Source organism: Streptopelia decaocto (assembly GCF_964273445.1).
Source record: "Streptopelia decaocto genome assembly, chromosome: 18".
Lineage (NCBI taxonomy): Eukaryota > Metazoa > Chordata > Aves > Columbiformes > Columbidae > Streptopelia > Streptopelia decaocto.
In genome coordinates, this window is record NC_138673.1 from 9,267,595 (window position 1) to 9,282,063 (window position 14,469).

At 43.8% G+C, this 14,469-nt stretch overlaps 1 protein-coding gene across 5 annotated transcripts in view; it reads right to left on the reverse strand.

The window, feature by feature from the left end:
- The window catches only part of BCAS3 (BCAS3 microtubule associated cell migration factor), a 282,822-nt gene that overhangs the window by 219,598 nt on the left and 48,755 nt on the right, over positions 1-14,469 (reverse strand). For all 5 annotated transcript variants that reach the window (XM_082068831.1, XM_082068829.1, XM_082068832.1 and 2 more), the window contains exon 13: positions 12,537-12,630. In XM_082068831.1, the coding sequence (XP_081924957.1) occupies positions 12,537-12,630 (94 nt within the window). The remainder of the gene's footprint in view (positions 1-12,536; positions 12,631-14,469) is intronic.

The following is a 14,469-nucleotide window of genomic DNA, read 5'->3' on the forward strand; positions in this document are numbered from 1 at the left end:
CACACACAGCTCTGCTATTCATCTTTTCTTCTCAATTACTGCTACACGAACGTTTGCAGCGTAAGTTGGAAAGGCCTCCCATGTTATCACTAAAGTCCCAGCATACGCCACTTTCAACATTTTAGAAGTAAACTGGAAAAAAGTATCATCTTGTGTACCGAGCAGCAGAGAAACACGCTCTTAGGAAAGTTTAATTAACTTTTCTCCTGAAGCACCACTACAGCATCCCCAGGGCCTTCCTGAGCGTTCTCCCGCCTTGGCCATCCCAGAACCCGCCCAAGCCCAAAGGGAAAAGTTTCAGCAGCCAAAGCCTTGACCTTCTGGGCCCAACATCCCTCCCCAGTGTCTCCTCCTCTTCCTCTGAGGCTGAAGAAGGTTTGTGAGCACGTGTCTCGGCTCACATGAGGAACAGAACAGCCCTTAAACCCCAAACGGCATCGCACATCGTGGACTCTTGTGTGACCGCCAACAGGCCTACGCCTCCGTTTCTCCTGAGCGCAGCTCTGACAGAATAAGGGCCTTGTGAACATTAACGAAGACTTCCAAGACCATGAGGCCCACCAGCAGCAAGGTACAAAATCGGAGAGAAATCCAAATCACATTTAGAGACAAAATTGCCTCCAAGGTTCCTTCTCAGCTTGACCACGGCTGCGGGCCACCCACGCTGCACGGAGCCACCTCGGAGCGCAGACACAGCATCGCCCGCGGCCCCTCCAGCACACACGCTTTCCCTGTTCCAGCCCGTTACTCCGAGTGCTAGAAATGAAAAGGGAGTTTGTTATGGAGCTAAGAAATCCGTGAGTGCATTTGGGTATTATGTTTGGGCGGTAAGGCATGTGAGTTGAGGTTGGTCTGGATGTTAATGTTGGCTTAACTGGCAATTTCCTTGATTTGTAGTGACTGTGTTGATAGGAAATACAGCTAAAGTTGCTCAAGTGCAAGTCAGCCAAGTCTTTAGTGTGGGATTATGCACACAATTTGCATTAATTCTGTTCTGAAACATCACAAAATACACTTCCCTTCTAGTGAAGTGTGCGGTCCTCAATAATATATAGCATTTCCAGTGGAGAAACTTGGAAGCAAACAGGGGTTTGTGTGCTAGAATTAGGCTGCTGCTATTACTGGAGTGAGGATATTCCAAAAGATCTAATTCAACACAGTAGGATTTATTTTCTGTATTCCCACGTTTGCCTCTCCTCACGCAGTAGATAAATAGCTTTATATAGAAGCTGAGTGTGCTTTTGGTCCTCTTATTCCAGATGGAAAGGACTTGTGGAGAAGGAGAAGCTGGAAGAGATGAATACATGAGGCTTCTCTCGACAGTCACCAGACGGCCTCAAGAAACCCAGGCGTTTGGTTTTTCCTTCCCCCGAGCTGCTACAAGTGTTCTCTAAATCCACAGGCAGAGCTGAGTGCACCCAGAGATCCGAGCGCAGCATCCTTCACGTGCGCCCCAACACATGGCATGCGGAAATGAAGATCATAAAAAAAACCCTTCAAACGAGCCAAAAATCTGTCTGGAAGCTGGAGACCGAGAACGGCGTAATAATTGTGAGCCAGAGAAAACACAGGAATTACCATCCCGCGCTGCCCATCAAATCCAGCGCTTGTGTAGCTGCCTGGGATCTCCTTTCCAATATCGGCTGGAGATGCAGGTGTCTGCGGATGGGGCGATAAACCCCACCGGTCCCAAACCTCATTTAATCCCACCCTACTCCTCACAAAGTTATTTGTCCCAAATCTGCGATCTCTAACCCCAGCGGGGCATTGCTGGAGAGCTCTGTTTGGGACCCTACAGCGTCACATCCACTACACAAACCCATAAAGCCAACGGTGCTACCTGGTTGTTCTCTCAATGACGTACGACACAGGTTGCGGCTCTAAGTGTGCTCGCCTATCTGCAGGTCTGATCAGCTCCAGATGACATACAGACTTCTCAATGCCATAATTATCTGCATTGCCTTCGGGTTTTTTGGGTTTCGTGTTTGTTTGTTTGGTTTTGGTTATTTTGGGTTTTTTTTCCCTCTTTTTGCCAACTTGAAGGAGTAGGGAAGTGAAAGATAATACATTTGTGGGTGGAAAAGAATTGGCTTAAAATAGAAAGACGGGTTGTATCTGATCTGGCAGTTTTGCACGGCTCATCTAAAATCCTGCTGGCTGTTACTGTTCGGAATAAATGCATTTTATTAGAGGGAAGCCGAGGGAAAACAGGCCCTTCGCTTGCATTATTTTTCAGTAAGTTAAAGGAGGACTTTTCATATTCACATTCGAAATACAAATCTATACTTGCTGTCCCAAGCACAATACAACGACATGAGGAACGTGCGTTTATAAAACAGCATTTTGAAATACCTTGCTTCTGTTATTCAAACAACAAATCAGTGATGTTTCAGAGCATTTGACTCGGGTTTTGGGGTGGCATTCCCCAGCTCTCGTTACTTCACACCAAAGAATCGGTTTTGAGTTACTACAGCTCAGCCATTTCGTGTGTCCCTCCATCTCCCTGCGCCCCAGCAGAAACACACCACGGCCCAGCAGAGGAACTTGAACTTGAACCTGGGCCGTCCCCTCACTTTCACTTTCAAGCGCAGGAAGCTTTGGTTCAGTTTTCTAAAGGACCTCATGACAGTTTTCCCAAAAAAGCTGTTTAGACGGAAATACGGGTTAAAGCTGCCGTGAGTTCATCCAGAATGTTTTCTCTTCTGATGTTCTTTATGTATGAATAATCTTAGATGAAAAGTGAATAATTCTCAAGGATTTCCTGCTTATTTTTCAAACTGGCATTAATCCCTGTTTAACAGATAACATCTGAAATCAATTGAGAGTCTTGCATACACAGAACCCAGTGGAAATTTATGTGTAAAGCAGGTATTACTTAGGACGTATCTCACTGCAAAAACTCTGATTTTGCTTATCCGTAATATGAGGGGTGCAGCTAGGTTAAATTAATGACTGCTTTACTGTGTGGTTTTCCAAATCCACAGAGATGATGAAAATCCAGTTTAAAAGGAAAATATATCCCCAATGGAAACAAAAAAATACTGAAGCTTTGTTTAAGCTGACAGATATATTCACCCCCACGTACAGCTTCCTACTTTCCACGCATTGTTTGGGAAGCAAAGCTTCTTTAAGATAGAAACGTTAAAAACTGCAGCGAATATCTGCATAAAAGGCAAAACTCGTACAGATGTAGACTGTGGGTTAAGAGCTATTTATGCAGTATCAGAAGACTAAACCAGACTCTGGCCTGGCCATAAACTAAACCCACGCCCTAAATGAGGTGCCAAGCCACAAAAAGCATTTGCGTCAACTGGGAATACAAGGAAAAGAAGGACTTCTAATTATAGGGCCTGGAAGCGGAAGCCCAGAGCGATTAGGAGTTTAGGCGCTGCTGTATGTTTATCTGGGAGCTTCCTCCCGCTCGCTCTCAGCCCGGCTTTGATAGATGAGGCTTGGCCAGCCGGGCGGGACTCGAGCTGCCCATGGTACACAGAGTTCTCCGCCATCCCGAGGAGACCGAGCCCGAACCCTCCAGGCTTCTGTGGCCGTGTAGGAACATAACTCTCTGCAGCGAGGCGTCAGCTGGTTAGCCCAAGCGGCTCAATTACAGAGCAGCAAATCTCCGCTGGGTACTCGCTATAAAATCTGGGAAACCTGAGTAGCCTAAGCATCTCCACCACATCCTATTTATAACACCTATCTAATTGCATAGTTGTTTATTATACGCATACAAACGAGGTAGGCGCAATTTCGCCGCGGGTTTGGGTTTCAGGAGTTACTTCACTTGAAGTAACGCCATCTTTCAGACTGGCCTCCCCAAACAATGTCATTCTGTAATGACACGCTGGGCAGCTCCACACGTTTGAGCTGCCTGGGATTTGTTCTAAGAACACCAAGGGCACAACTGTTTGGAAAGCAGGAGTACGTCTGCACGGAGGGAACAGATATTCGCGGATATACTTCACATCGGAACGCAACTCTTCCATTTCCACGCGGGCAGAGCCGTATAGAGACCCGCGGAGCCACCGCACAAATACCCTGTTTGCATGAACAGTGAGGGGAATGAATACTAACTTTAAAAATACGAGCAGAGATACCACGCAACAGTAACACTGCACCGTGTAGGTTTTCAAATGACAGGATCAGAGAGCTCCTTATAGAGCCCATAGGCATCGCACTTGGCATGCGGATGATACAGATCCCTGTTACACCACCAGGGATGGTATAGATCTCTGGTCCACCACCAGGGATGGTAGAGATCTCAGTTCCACCACCATGGATGGTAGAGATCTCGCTTCACCACCATGGATGGTAGAGATCTCCATTCCACCGCCATGGATGGTATAGATCTCCATTCCACCGCCATGGATGGTATAGATCTCCAGTTCACCACCATGGATGGTATAGATCTCCGTTCCACCGCCATGGACAGTATAGATCTGTTCCACCAGCACTCCCTGGCTAACGCACTCACGTATGTCTCTTGTTAAGACAAAGTTTACATGGTCCATGGTTGCACAAAACGTACAAACTGACTTATGAACAGTAGCTTTATTTATACCCAGCTCTTTCCTGAGGCTGATGCCAGTCAAAATACAGCTAAATATTAGTGCTAGGAAGCCCATGTGTAACACATGTGCTGCAGTTACGAAATCCAGGCTCAAAAAACCCTAATTAAATAAGGAGAATCTGATTTTTAACAACAAAATTCACCAAGAAATAAACACGAGTGTATAAAGATATCCAAAATATTTAGAAATACATATTAAAAAAACAGCAAGTAAAAAGAAAGATAAGAAAAATTTAAAAATATTGTGAATAAATACCTATGTCTGGAGAACTCCATGCACTGTAACACACTTAGGGCAATCCTATATGTATTTGGAGCTTGGGGTGGATGTATGGAAATGGTCAGACATTTACCATGTCCAACAGATGGCTCAATGGTACATTTTATACACTAAAATACCATGCACCAGTTTCCAAGACTAACTGACTACAGCTGATGGCCCAATAAACACTCAGACTCCATCAGGACGGGTTTGTCCCACCTCAAACAAAAGGGCAGACACAGCTGAGTAAACGAGGGCAGAAGATCAAAGGGAACAGAGTCCCCTTTTCTTTCACCCTGCTTGGAATTCCTCATAAAACGGGTACAAACCCACAGCCACATCCCCACATCGGTGCTTTGGGGTCTGGTAGTTGCAGAGATTGCAGTAAATGTTTTTACTGGCCCAGCATTTGCGCTAGAGACACAGTCTTCGTAACTGCAATGCATCGAATGCGATGCCATCGCGTTCATTTTAATACGTTTGTCTTCAAAGGCGATAAGTCAAGGTGAAAAGCCAAAGTCAAAATAAGCAAGAGAAAGACAAATAATTATTCTGTCATTAAATAACGACAGCTCGTTTTGCTCTAGATGACACATCTGGGAAGGTGACGTTCCCAAACCAGACTCATCTTGCAGATTTGAGATGAAGCTGAAAAGTCCAGCGCGGAGCAGGTGCTGGTTGCACCATCAGTGCTGCAATAAATACATTTAGACAGCACTTACCATTATAAAAGATACCTCCAAACCTTAACTAATCCACACGTTTAATAGCAGACTGATCACACACCTTAAATAGGAAAAACAGAAATAAAACATGAATTCTCTTAGTCTGTGAGGCCCTATCGGTGCTTCCCAACAATCAAATTAGGTGTTTTTCTGCCCGCTTGCTCTGATCAATGGGAAAAACTTGAGCAGAGACATTCTAATTTAAACCTCTTTAACTATTAACTCAAGGCCACCATCACATTTCAATATAGAACATTTAAATAATCAGAAGAGTTTCAGGTCCGTTAAAGGTGCAGTCAGGCAGCTAAAGGGGTGTACAGTTTAATCTGGTTTACTGCTGGTCCAACATTAATTTTCACATTATTAATGGATGGAAAAGCTCTTTTGGAGCCAAGGAAGCGTAATTATTTACAATTTTTGATGTGTTGCATTTCACAGCTCTGAGCTGCTGCGCTGGCAGCAGTAACACTTCAGGAAAGCTGCTCGTTTATTTACCACATTTACAAGAAAAACCCCAGATATTTATAAAACGGCACCATTTTTAAGCCATTTACTATTGAGTATCTTATTTGGAGTTTCTCCTTTGACATTAAAATTACCGTAATTAAACAACAACGAAGTCAAAGGACAAAAGTGACCTGAATCTGACGCGTCATTTACTGGTGTCAGCACTGGATTAAGAGTCGGGGATCCTGTGGAATATTCTTCCCTGGCACCGAGTTACCGTGTTGCTTCTCCATCCTTCATTGTCCTCAAATGAGCTTTCAGCCCCTAACGTTACAAGTTTGAACATCTTAGAGTTCATTTTCAACACACCTTTTTTTTCTTTAACCTGTCTTCTTCTAACAAACTGGGTTGAAACTGGACCCAGAGCTTTGATTTCTGCTCTTCGTGTTCTCCGCTGTTCGCAAACTCCTTTTCTATCCCGTCTCCCTTGCTCCTGGAATTGTGCCACTATTCTCCAGCTGCCGCTGCCTGAACAGTCTCGCACTTCACCGGCAATTTGCTGCTTCTTCTCTAAACCTATTTCTTGAGACTTTTTCTTACCACCTGGCCCTTGACTCCATGAGGATCAAACCCACATCCCATCTCTTTCCTGCCCAAGAACTCATCCCATTCCGAACTTGCAAGGCACCTCTATGAATTTACACTTTTCTATTCAACATTCGGATGTCATACATATTCCTTATGTATATTAGAACATACCTACTTCATCCCACCAACATTAAAGTTGGTGCTACTGCCAAATGGAGGGTGTACTTAGCTATTTTTTTATGTATAGTATTTCCAGTTTGGTTTTAAGGGCTTGTACTAAAAAATACTGCACCTTCTGCTCCTCCTAAAACGGTGACTGAATTCTGCAGCTGGCAAACACTTCTATGAATGCATTTAAGATGTATAGAAAAAAGGTTTTATTGCAAAAGGTTGTCCCAAGGGACCACCACTACGCCTTTATAATAAATGTCCTTTGCAGAGCCTCTTAGTTACTTGTCAAATTGGCAATTGAAGCACAACTGAAAAAACTCAAATAGAGCATAATTCTCATATTTCCTGGCTACCCACAGCCACCTACTGGAGTTTTTGCAGATACGGTTCTTGTATCGAAGCCTTCGCTCCCCGGCGTAACTGAGAACCGAGGCACAAACCTCACAGGGACTGCGATGAATGATTCAGAATGAAACAGACTGCAAACAAGATCCCAAAATAAATACCAGTAACAGACACTGGGAGCACATCTATCAGTGTAACAGGGAATAAAAGCTGTCCCGTGTCCAACACTCCAGGCCAGGCCCAGCCTGGCTAGACCCAGATCAACAGCAAGAGTGAGAATTGCAACTAGGTTAGAAACCTCGCGTGGAGAATGGGGGACCATGAGCAGGCCAGATTTCACCCATTATCACAGGTGAAAAAAAGGAATTAAGACCCAAATCCGATCTCCTGTTCTGCCCAAAGGGCTCAGCCCAGCTGCCAAAATCAGTCGCTACATCGGGCTGTGGGACCTGAAGCTTCTGCAGCAAGTGGAGCCACCCAGGAGCAGGAGAGCACAGGTCACACAGAACCCCAGAGTGTCAGGGGTTGAAGGGCCCTGGAAAGCTCATCCAGTGCAATCCCCCATGGAGCAGGAACACCCAGATGAGGTTACACAGGAAGGTGTCCAGGCGGGTTGGAATGTCTGCACAGAAGGAGACTCCACAACCTCCCTGGGCAGCCTGGGCCAGGCTCTGCCACCCTCACCGGGAACAAGTTTCTTCTCAAATTTAAGTGGAACCTCCTGTGTTCCAGTTTGAACCCATTACCCCTTGTCCTACCATTGGTTGTCACCGAGAAGAGCCTGGCTCCATCCTCCTGACACTCACACTCATATATCTTCACTGTTTTTATTGGACTCAAAATCTCAAACATGGAAAGCAAAAGTTATGATTGATTAGTTATGCCCTGATCCACCTTCCTTTGCTCTTCCAGTGTCTCCAGCAAAAGGCCTTTGGGTAAAACATGTATTTATTTGTTGTGTCAAATCGAGTCCAATCAATGACCCAAGTTAACCTACAAAAAGAATATTCATCCTTGTGCTTCATATTTCTATAAATCCTGAAAAATCCCCATTTCATGACCCTAAACCATCGCAAATAAACAGAATTCACGTGTCAGCTGCAACACTGACTCCAAATCCTGAGAAATAGGTTCCTTTCTCAGCTAATCATCTAAAATTCCGTCCCACACGAGCCACATTTTGCAGGCAAAAGATTCTACTGTAGGCAACATATTTTTACCTTAAAATTAATGAAGATACAAACAGAATTAAAACCGGGGGGTTGGGTTATTCGGCAACATTTGCTACAGCAAGAGGAGCAGCTGGTCAGGATTCAAGGGCTGACCCAACTGTTCCCATCACTTACAGTCTTTGCATTTAGGAGGCAATTCTGTAACACCCGAAATCCAAATAATCAAGTTTATCTTCTTTGAAATACTAGTAAGAAGTGTCTATATATTAAAAATACATGCCTTCCACATTCCTATTAAAAGTTGAAATAAAAAATTCAATACTCTTAGCTTCTCCCTTCATAAAACTTAATTAAGCTTGGTGTGCTTATAAAATTCCCTGTTTCCCTAGAAGGTGGAGCGGAAACCTGTGGTTTGTCACAAAATTCAGTTGATAGAAATGGTAAATATAAGGTAAAAACCGATCTGCCTGGAACTGATTTCTGAAACACTGATCTCATTGCCATCCTTATGGATTCTATTTCTATTGTATTATCTGTGGCTGTAGAGAACCAGCGCGAGTGTGGACAACAACGTATTTAGCAACTGCTGTTCAGCTTTAGCACAAATAAAACGTCTATAATTTGCTTTTAAATGCGGTGTGAGGGCAATTTACTAAAATAAAACTACAGCCCCGTAGACTCTAAAATTACTCTTAAAAGCATGTAGAACAATTTCTATAGTAGGAATAGATGCGTATAATAATTTACGCACAAGTTGGTTTTAATTATGACAGTTCATAAAGGCCTTTATACCTCAGACCTGTCAAAACGAAGAGAACAATTCTTAAGTTTTCAAAATGGTAAAAATCCATAGGAGGATCCTGCTGAAAAACGAGCCCCTGTAAGCACAGCCCGTTTGCTAAGAGGGCTACAAAGCAGATTGCGGGATGCTGCCCAGTTGTGCCATTTACAGATGTGCCATTTACAGATGTGCCACTTGGGAAGGTCCCTCCGAGGTGAGTCGGAGCCGTCGGGAGGTACCAGCTCTCGCCAACAGCACAAACGCTGCCATTAAAACAGTTGGTTTAATTCTGACCTCACAGCTAATAAACAAGAAAGGCAGCGAGAAGCTGAAAACCAAACTCGGCGCAGCTGTCGGCCGGGACATTTCACAACTGCGTTGAACTGCGTCCTTTAATTTGGGCTCTATGAACAGCAGCCGCTCGCCGCAGCTCACGCCAGCCGCTCCGCCAGCTCCGCTTGCTTTTGAGCTCATTTGCCTGTATTTTTAACTTTTCCGTTGAGATGTGGTCTGCAAACAACAGCCAAATATCCGCTGGTGGGGTCTCGTTTGAACACGTCCTAGCGATGGGTTGCATTTGTATCATTAGCCCATAACCTCCCTGACACAGAATATGAGCAGATTGGACGGATGGCTAAAGATCCAACCAGGAGTGACCTTATCTTCACTAAGTCACACAAGCAACCACTGGTATATAGCACTATATAAATAAATCATTATTTGGACATATAGCAAAGCATACAGAAAAACTGTGTCAGCTTCCTATGGAAGAAAAGGATACACAAAATACCCATATTCTTGCAATTAAAAAAAAGGAAACAGCAAAGAAGTAACACTGCCAAGTCACCTGAACTTGCAATGGGATTGCTGAAGCACTTCCAAAAGCACAACGTTACAGAGGAAGCGTGTCCAGGAGAAACAGCATCCCCACGGCTGACGGCACAACGGGCAGAGGGAGCACATTAAGGAGCCTCACATCATCATTTTTATTGTTACCACTATAAGGGCCCGTTAGCATTTCAGGTCTGTTTCCAGAAGATTCAATCAGCAACAACTGCCAAAGGAGGACCAGTTCTTTTTCACTTTTATTGAACTACTACATATCTTACCTATTAAAATGAAAAATGTTAAGCAGAGAGGCAATAACGACACACGCAGGGACTGGCTTTGGGAATCCCGCAGGACTGTGGGGTTTGTAGAGGAGAAGCCTGGCTGACGGTTTTCAGCTGCAGCACAAGCGCTCCATCCGCACTCCAAACCCCAGTCACCCACTCCCCCCGTGCACCATTTGATGGATACAGGAAAAAACACACAGAAAACCTAAACTACCAGGAACTGCAGTTTTTCTCCTTTTGTTTTTCCCTTTCTAATGATTTGCTGTATGTCTTAGATCGTGACTTTTACAGTCCCCACAAAACAACTGCCCCAGAAGGAAGCTTTTATTAACATAAGGGTCTGGAAAAGGTATCCGGGGCAGGCTGCGCAACATTATAAGAACAGCTATGGTGCCCCCTAAATATACTCAGAAATGATCCTTCAAGTTTGTTATTATTTTCCTAACACAATCCTATAAGTTTTTACGGACCTGAATAGCTGCGCGGCTCATGGGCTCTTGGGATGCACCCTGATGAAATTAAGCATTTTGCTCAGCCATACGGGCTAAAATCGTTCACTGCAATGGGTCGGCGCTCCCTGTTTGCAGTCGCTGTGTTCTGGTGCAGCATCCCTGCACTGCAAAGTGGATTTTCACTCCAGCCAGCCCATAGACAAAGACGGTATCAAAAGCCACCTCTTGTGTTGTTCTGCTCTGTAATGAGATCAGCTCGACTGGCAATATACCGCTATATAATGGATTAAGATGATGTTACTTACAACTCTGGCTTCAAACAGAATTCTGCCTTGATGTTAAATGAAGGCCAGAGAGGGCTGCGTGGAGAGCGGCTCTCAGCGTGGGCAGCACAGCTCCCCATTCAACTGCCTTGATATTCCTGGCCCCAGAACAGCCACCAGGACTTGATGCCTCGCTGTGAATCAGCCCCTCCGCAAATATCTCAGACGTAATTCGCAATCAGCCAAAAATAACACCAATTAGAACAAGTGTTTTGCCATTGGGTATCTTGTGGCACCATTAGATCTCAGGTAACAGTCCGTGTATGATCTACAAAGGATTGTCATTTTAGTACCTGAGCAAACCCAGAGAACTCGATTACACTACAAGTAACCCAATAATATGCAAGTATATCCTTCAATATAAAAAAGAACAAATTAATCTGCTTTTGCATAAACAATGTTTCCCTTAAATTTACACGATTATAAAAATAGTCTTAAGAAGGCATTTCATTACTACCTATAAAGCATTCTCATTTAAGCAGCTGTATTTATTTCACTTAATCAGCATTGCTTAACTCTAGGTACCTTGCTACCAGAACACAAAGCAAAAATATGACTGTTCTGGGATGGGCACAGTCGACTCGGTGAAACGCACAGAGCTCCACACAAAATTCTCTGAAGTATCAGAAGAAAATGCAGCCAGATGAGAACACGGTTTTCTGTGTCAAAACCCCCCAGTGAAAACGCTGTGAACCGCACTCCACCATTAAAGAGTTCTGACATAACAGATGGGATGTCAGGATCAGACCAACTGGCCAGGAAAAGTGAAAACATAAATGACATACATTTAGTTTTAGCCTCTGAAATGTGACTTTGTCCTCAAGATCTTCATGGAGTTCGCTACATTTTAGGAACCATTAATTTAGGCAAGTGGAAGCTGGGGATTCAGTGGCCATTTCGCCGACTGCTGCCATCGGCCAACCCCTTCTCTGCTGTCTGTAGACAGACTGATAGACACATTAATCATCAAGTTAATATGATTTATTAACTGACAAGATTTGTAGTTCTGTGCTGCCCACAGTCATTGTTCATTTAGAAAGAGGAAGGAGAGGAATAGGTACTTCTGAGGAGATTCTTAAAAGTATTTTCAGATTACAGTTGATTCGGCTCAGGAGAGAGGATAGAACCGCACACTCTTCATCAACCAAACACGTAATGGCAGCGTAAGTTACTCTAAAAACCGGGACCAGTGAAATGATTCATTTGATTTCCATATTTACGGAGGAGTCCAATCCACATGTGCTGATCCTCCGGACCCCTGCGCATTGGGACACTCGGAAACCTGGCTGGACACCCAACAGAAGTAATTCCATAGTCCTTCTGCTACATCTGCAGTGGCAGAACAACCCTGCCCACACACACCACAGTGTGAGAGCTGCTCAGGTTTGAAATCCCCACAAAAACACAAATTACCCAGCGTATGACACATTCAGCACTCAACAGTGAAGGTCAAAACCCCTGCAGCAGCAAGTAGATATTTGCGTGTATAACAACACGTAGCTGCAGTGATGGAACAGACACCTACGGCATTTTACTGGCTCTGTCGTGTTTACAACTACCGCATTAAAGTGGTAAAATAACTTACCGCTGGGGTTAAAAGCCATGCAGCAAATGGGCTTCTCATGCGCCGGGAAATGGGCCACGATCCCGTCGCTGTCAGAGTCCTCGCTGACCAGGACCTGAACAACACAAACGGAGACAAAGGGACGTCAAGACGTGAAAACACACCTGAGAAAAACACATGGTACAGAAATTCTTTTATAAGGTACACACAGTGGTATGAATTAGAGATAGAACTGCACGTGAATTAACGCAAACTTAGAGAAGTTCTTCAGATACGAGACATGCTCCAATTTGTTTTTTAAACAAAAGGCTACTTGAAGTTGATAAAACTCCTCAGGCCACTCTAAAGCTGATTGAAGACACACAAAAGGACCCCTAAAGGACACAGTGTCCCTAATATCGAGGTGTATGAAAAGATATTCTTAGATGTATAAAAGGGAACCAAAAACGTGTGGACAAAACACATGCAAAAGCCGTACAAGTATTTTACTCCTTGGTTACACCACGTTGGAGACTAAATTAATAAAACAATGAGAAAGCTCTGTCAAAAAAGGACTTGAAAGGGTTTCTGTGGTGAGTAAAAACCACCTTCGTAATAAGACAGTGCAAAATTCCCCATTTCAAGCTCAGAATAATTTGTCTGCTGCTTCCAAAATAATCTGAAAGGTTTTTAATACTTCCTATTCCGAACAGATATCAGAATAATTGGAAGATATTTTTATGCTTCAAAAAGAGAAATCATCTTTAAATGTTTAAAGAAGTCACGTAATATGGACCAAGAGGCCTGCGCCTGACTGGCTTTGAATGTTCCAATTGCTTGGCACTGTCACATCAGCACAATTATGGTTTTGCTTTCCGTTGTCAGCATTTCGTGCTTATTCCAGAACCACTAACCAAAGGGTCTGGAGATCTTCCGAACAGCTTTTCAAAGCAGCTCTTCTCTCGCCAGCCTCTACGAGCTGCACTAAATCACTGCTATACAGCGGCTTCTCACAGCTTCCACTTTTAGGTAACTTGGCCTTATCCTAAACATTTTGCTCTAATTAAAGAGACACAATAATGACAAAGCAAAATCATAAAGCAGCTTTACAAAAGAAACAGAAGGGTTGTTTTAAAAATCTAGTCTGTTAAACAAAAATATTTAATCTAGAAACAACAGTATCTAAATCACTGATGAACAGTTATACAGCCCACTTCACATGCATCATCTTTTACACTTTGTAAACTGGATTAACTCAGCGTGGCTTAAACTAACGAGAAATGCACCGCTGTGATCACATCTGTATGCTGTGCCAACCGATTCTACGCTTTAAAATGTTACTTTCAATCATCTTCCTGGAAAAACACCCTTTGCATTTAATCTAAAAGGAGTTTTTAAAGGCCTTGACTTCTCACTGTAGAAGCTGATTCTCAGGTATAACAACGCAGTCCTTATTTTGGCTGTTCCACAATTCCATTGTCTGCCACAGAAAAACAAGGAAGAAGTGGCATAACACCCCGTGGAGATGGCACCTCCTGCCTTGACAGCTGCTCAGTTGAAAAAGATGCTCGTCTTTTTAAAATCAACATGAAAGCAGCAAAACTTTGTGGATCACTGGAGGAAAGTACTTATCTTCAGATCAACAATTTGTATTTAAATCTTCAGGCAGCACCGCAAGATTTGTCGTGTCCTTCCCCCGCACTTTTGCAGGGGCAGATGGGGAAAACACATGTCGCTGTTTAAAATCTCAGCGCTATAAAGGAAGGAGGGGGAAAAAAATAATCAAAAGGAATTACAGCAGTTGACTCAACTACCTCATCAACCAAAGAAGAGCCTCCTCAGAAACGCTCCTTCCAAACCTGCCACAAAAGCGCCTGGTTCCTGTGCACAGCTTCACAAACACAGGACGATTCTCACCATTGGAGACAACTCAAGGAAGACTAAATTGCACTGATGTAACACAAGGTGCTTCATA